The following is a 6,144-nucleotide window of genomic DNA, read 5'->3' on the forward strand; positions in this document are numbered from 1 at the left end:
ATATATATATATATATATATATATTTGAAACCCATCCCACAATAATCTGGGCTACTCTAATTCAAATTAAGAATCCCCAACAGTACCAAGTAAATGTGGTCTTTAATTCTCTGTGTTGACTACTAGGCCAACTAGAATTCTTTTAAAAGCCTTAAGCAATGTGTCATGTCTGTATTTTTACATTTAGACACGACAAAAAAGGATCTGTTGATTAGTTTCTGGATTTAGATTAACAGTGTTCATTATTGTTTTGGGCATATGGGCATTTGTTCCAAGCTTCAGATTAATTTGAAGATTACATTCAGAATAGCATGGGGGCATCAGATTTCTGAAGATAAACTAGCTCAGAATCCCAAAATGTGCAGGTCTACGCATTCTCATGTACAGGTTCATACTGTTATTATTTAAAACAAAAAAATTGGCTCAACAATTTCTAGGACATTCTCAGAAATTAGGGGTCACATGATGAGCGGTTACATGGAAGCTGCAGACAGTTTACGAGACAATATCTTGTAATATCGGTCCGTCTGAACATCAGCCGTGGAGAGTAATTATGCCGCAATTCAATACAACTGTAAGGTACTTTTAATTCAGTGTGCCGATGTGCTAAAATACTATTGTTTCTCATACTCGTTATTATTATTCCGCCTGTTTTTTGTCCCGCTACTAGTCTCGGAGCGTTGCCAACACAAACACACAAAATACATCAAAACGTGTGTAATGGTCGGGAATTGTGGTCTATGACTTTTCAGAGAGATTTGCCATGCGGTTTTCGTGAAATTGCCAAAATAAACATAGCAACAAGTTCACACACAAACACACACCTATGATGAGACTCTTCACTGTCGGTCTCTGAAGGGTTAAGACCTATTATTTTTAGTTTTATTGTTATTAGGATGTGCACCAAGTATTAGGCACACTGTTAAAATGTTCTAGTTATTTTCTCCTACATGCCTATTGTACTTTTAATTCTCTACTTTGATAGCTTTAGGTACTTTGCATATTCATATTTATTTGCAAAATATTATCAATAATCTATGATGTTTTAAAATGGATAAATCAGAGACTTTGTTGATCCGGTGGTGAAATTCACAACCTGTCTGCAAAGTCCAACTTTTCTATTTTGGAAGTCACTCTGCCAACGGCACAGTGAATGATCCATGTTGATGGATTAGAGAGTTTAGGTTGTTCTTGGTGTTTAAAAAATAACTCTTTAAGCCTTTAATCGGTTCATAGTTAGAGTAAACAATATCAATAAAACTCGTCATAGCTTTTGGTCCATTACATGTGTCAGGATGTGGCAAACTAAGAGACCGTTTACAGTCTTGAATTTCATTATTTGCCATGTAAAGGAATCCCGGGCTGTAAGGATCGGCAAAAACATGGGTACACTCAATTGTATCGATCTTGAAGGTCTTGTATTTCTCCAGCAGACGATCCAGGTCCTGCATGTACAAAGCGATGGCAGCTTCGATAGCGTTAACATAGTCTGATGCAGGTGTACCAGTCTTAACATCCAGCCGAGCCCCGTGGATCAACATCTGGACGTGGAAGGCGGCTCCGTTGACCCAGATCTTGAACCCGCGGCTGCTCATCTGTCCGTCATGCTGCAGGGAGTTTCTGAGGATGGTGAGGTGGTTGCTCAGCTGCTGTTCCAGTCTCCTCATTTCCTCCCGTAATCGTTGGTCATTGTTCATAAACACTTGATGGCGTCTCAGATACTCGGACATCGTGTCTCGGACACTTGAAGCTTTCTCTTCCCCAAACACACGGCGTAACATGCTGTATGTGTTATCACTTGTCTGAGAGCCGATCTTGACGGCGATCTCTATGATCATAGATATCACCAAAGCTCCAAGTCCAACAGCATTCGGGACTGAAGTCATCGCACCCAAAACAGATCCCAGGCTGCCGACGTAACCTGGCACCGTGTTGAGCATCTCAGTAGAGAACGCCTGCAGCGCCGCGTTGGAGTCGTTACCAGAATATCTCAGTAGAGAGTCATCTATGCCTACATCTGGTAGGAGGCATGGTTGATGCTGTAAAACGTCTTCATAAGTCACAAGAGCAACTTGATTGTATTGCTCTTGTGAGAAATCAGAGCCCATGATTATTCCTCTCGATCTGGGGTTGCTTACACAAAGTTGAGATGTCCTCCGACCGGCAGACTGAACACTATAATCAGAATGTACTGAGATGAAATCCAGCCGCTCCCTCACATATAACCAGGACGACAACTCCAGCGGCCAATCAGAACTCTTGAAACGTCAGGCGTGTGTGTTGACTTGTCTCTAAAGTCCAATGTGTCCAAGGTCCAGAAAAACAAATTGTGTCAACGTGTATGCAGCCTGTGCATGCAGCCTGTTGCAGTTGCTCCGTCTTTTGTCTTCTTAGGACCAGGGGCGGATTTAGTCATTTTGAGGCCCAAGGCAAACACAGGCATGGGGCCCTTCACAACCCTTGTTCTCTCCCTTTTCAGTCCTTATATATCTGAGAAAGACGTGCTCTCTTTCTGACAGCTGATTGGCCAGAGTGCTGGATCATCTTCAATCATAACACATTGATCAGTGTGACTGCTACTCACGGGGTCTAGTTGCTGAGTATTATGTGTGTCACCATCTTTGTCTGTGCCATAGTTATCATCATAGACAGTGAAAGCAGCAGTTCCGTTACATCTCCATTCTGAGGATCCTGTAAGGTTGTCTTGTATGTAGCCCCCGCATCGCTATAGCAACCTGGGCTGACACTCCTCTTCATCACTGTTAGCATTGCTAGCCCAACCTGGGCTGACACTCCTCTTCATCACTGTTAGCATTGCTAGCCCAACCTGGCAAGCACCAGCTTCTTGCTGCTCTTTAGTAACGTTAATGTTAGTGTTGTCAGTAGCCGTCGTGATAAAGGTTGTTACCTTTGGAAGTTTTGGTAAAAACGTTCTGCTTTCTTCCCGCTTTTTCCTTTTTTCAGAACCACTTCGGTAGCTTCTCTTCATTTTCAACCATCTGTAGCCTCCGGCTTACAGCATGCTGAGCCGTTTGGTTACAAACACACACAGATGCGCAGTAGGATAATGGAATAGTCCAATGTAGTGGGGACTGGGAGGAGTTTCTCATCATGAATTAAACAATCGGATAGCACTTTAACGTATGAATGTTTAGAGATATAATTAATTTTCTTGAAAAGTAAGACAACAAATCGTAACCATAAGTTTACGGGGCATTTTACGGGGCCCTTGGTAGCTTGGGGCCTAAGGCAATTGCCGACCTTTGCCTACTAGTAAGTCCGCCTCTGCTTAGGACGATGCTGAGGATGTTTTATGAGTTTGCGTGTCCAGTGCTATCCTGTTTGCAGTTGCATGCTGGGGCAACAGGCTGAGGGTAGCGGATGCCAACAGACTCAACAAACTGATCCGCAAGGGCAGTGATGTTGTGGGGGTGGATCTGGACTCTCTGTCTGTGGTGTCAGAGAGACGGACACTGTCCAAACTACATGCCATCTTGGACATTGTCTCGCACCCACTCCCTGGCTTGATGCTAAATCACAGGAGCACTTTCAGTGATAGACTCATTCTCCCAAAATGCACCACGGAGCATCACAGGAAGTCATTCCTGCCCTGGCAATCAAACTGTATAATTCTTAAGTACACACAGAGACTTAGAGAGGTTGAAACTGGACAATATTATCTGTTTTGGGCAATAACACTGGCCTGAAATGTGTGCAATACTCAACTAGTAATAATTATACTACAATTATTGTAGTATTGTTATTACTTTTCACCATTTAACTCCTTAATTAAGTGAATTATGTAAACACTGCATCATAACCTTCCTTGAACTATGTAAATACCGTTCATATCCCCACTCCTTATATTTCTTTATTGAGATTTCTGAGTAGAAATCACAAATAATTGGGCTAGATTTTAGTGGAACTTGTTCATTGATAAACATAGATACAATTGTAATGATCTCTTTCCAGAATTCTTGAATGAGGGGTCATTCCCAGAGGCAGTGAAACAAGCTCACACACACACACACACACACACACACACACACACGCGCAAATGCACACTCTCTCACATGCACACATACACACACACACACACACACACACACGGACAGATACACACACACACGGACAGATACACACACACACAAACACACACTCACACACACACACAGAATAGACAGAAACACACACACACACAAATATACATACACACACACAGATGCACACTCTCAGACACACACACACACACAGACAGACAGACAAAATAGATGGACAGACACTATGAGCGGACCGTTAGAGACCATGTGACCGGCAGCCAACCACAATAACCAGCTGGTAGCTGCCAGTTGGTATCCAGTAACTCAGCAGCCCACTTTATAAGAATGGACATTAATTATCAAGATTTTTCAAACTTGTATTTCCAAACGAAGAAGAATTACAATAGTAATTTCCCTACTGGGGATCAATAAACAGTATAAATTAAAATTAAATTAAAATTAAAGTAGCATTCCAGCTGTTATCAAATTGAACTTTTGTATTATTTTGAATAAAATCATAGAAAAAGACAATTTTATGTTGTTTTTTTCATTCAAGAAAAAACTAAAAGGTCATATTTCAAGAGAAACATTTCAGGGACCAGCTGATAGATTTACAGATGTATTATGCAAAGTTATGTTTAAAAAAAAAATATGTTTAATGTTTAATATGTTGTGAATGATGTGAATGTAAACAGTTTGGGCGTCGCCGTCACATCAGACACAAACAGGCCATCCAGGACAGGAAGTTTAGAGATGTTGTCTTCAAAATAAAACTGGTGGAAAAGAAAAGCTAGTGCTTGCTAAAAAGGACACACACACACATACACACATACACACACACACCAATAAATAGATAGATGGACAGACACTATGAGCGGACCGTTAGAGACCATGTGACCGGCAGCTAACGCCCACTGGAGAACATGTGACTGGTAGGTAACCCAGAAACTGCGAGCTTTCCCTTCATTTTGTCAAAATTAATGTTTTTGTATGTTTCTCCAGAATCCGCCAGCGTGAAGGATGTCTATAATCTGATTGGTTGCTGGCATTAGCCGTGGAACTGCAAAATAGCTCCTTAGCATGAAGTTGAGCTACAGTCAACTTTCTGATTGACGCTCAAAACAAGACGGCAACATATTCGCCTCCTTGCAGCTGAGAAGCTTTCATTTTTAACTAGAAAATTCCGCAGACATTTTAACAGTGTGCCTCCTACTTGGTGCACATCCGAATAGCAATAAAACACACACACACACACACATACACACACACACACACACACACACACACACACACACACACACACACACAAACAAAGGGACACACAATACTTGGTACACACACAGGGACACACAGCTTAAATTTCTTTTTTCACGCTGTCTGTTTTAAGATAACTTGGGTAGACAACAGCAAAGCAATTGACAGAGACAGAGACTGAAATGGTTGCTAATGGATACAAACTATCAGTGACCATGTTTGAAACACAGGTAGGAAGCCTTTCATCTTTGTGATGCACCTGTCAGCTGTGGCACCAGCTATTCAGACACTGAACAATCTCTCAAACAAATGGCCATATCACCTAAAGGAATCAAGATATATATAAAATATCCTTGTGGGCACCAGACGGCCTTTGTGAATGTATTAATATAAAATGTATGTGGATAAACTTAGAAATGTGGGCGTATCAGTGATTTAAAAAAGGGCTTCGCTGAAACCAGACAAGAATACCTACGTTTTGATGTATAAATCGTCCATGACAAGTTAGAATTGTTGGTGTGGGAGCAAGTTATAGAGAGAGAACCAAGATGATTTTTTTAATCAACATTCCACCACATACACACACATTGGAAAATCTGAGCCGGTCTGAAAACGGGACGATACGTCAACTGTGATTTTTGAGAAACCGTGCTTGATATCTGAACGCCCATTCAGCCCAATAAACGCCAAAGTCTTGTCTTCGGTTTAAACTTTTAATCATGTTTCTACGTTAAAGTATGGTGATACAGCATGGTCCCAAAGAGGGGGGGTTTGATAGATAGATAGATAGATAGATAGATAGATATTTATTGATCCCAAAAAAATGGGAAATTACAGTGTTACAGCAGCA

At 41.3% G+C, this 6,144-nt stretch overlaps 2 protein-coding genes across 3 annotated transcripts in view; both read right to left on the minus strand.

The window, feature by feature from the left end:
- The window catches only part of LOC117943105, an 11,040-nt gene extending 8,881 nt beyond the window's left edge, over window positions 1-2,159 (minus strand). The window contains exon 1 of one of the 2 annotated variants that reach the window (XR_004656286.1): window positions 940-2,159. Coding sequence is in view for 1 of the 2 variants with exons in the window: in XM_034869031.1 (XP_034724922.1) it covers window positions 1,262-2,108 (847 nt within the window). In the remaining variant the exon portion in view is untranslated. The remainder of the gene's footprint in view (window positions 1-939) is intronic. The other variant, XM_034869031.1, reaches the window with a different exon arrangement.
- LOC117943104 overlaps window positions 1-2,278 on the minus strand; it is a 139,018-nt gene extending 136,740 nt beyond the window's left edge. Inside the window, exon 1 of the mRNA XM_034869028.1 lies at window positions 2,148-2,278. The gene's annotated coding sequence lies outside the window, so the exon portion shown is untranslated. The remainder of the gene's footprint in view (window positions 1-2,147) is intronic.
- Window positions 2,279-6,144: the final 3,866 nt, after the last annotated feature.

This window comes from Etheostoma cragini, chromosome 4 (genome assembly GCF_013103735.1).
Source record: "Etheostoma cragini isolate CJK2018 chromosome 4, CSU_Ecrag_1.0, whole genome shotgun sequence".
Lineage (NCBI taxonomy): Eukaryota > Metazoa > Chordata > Actinopteri > Perciformes > Percidae > Etheostoma > Etheostoma cragini.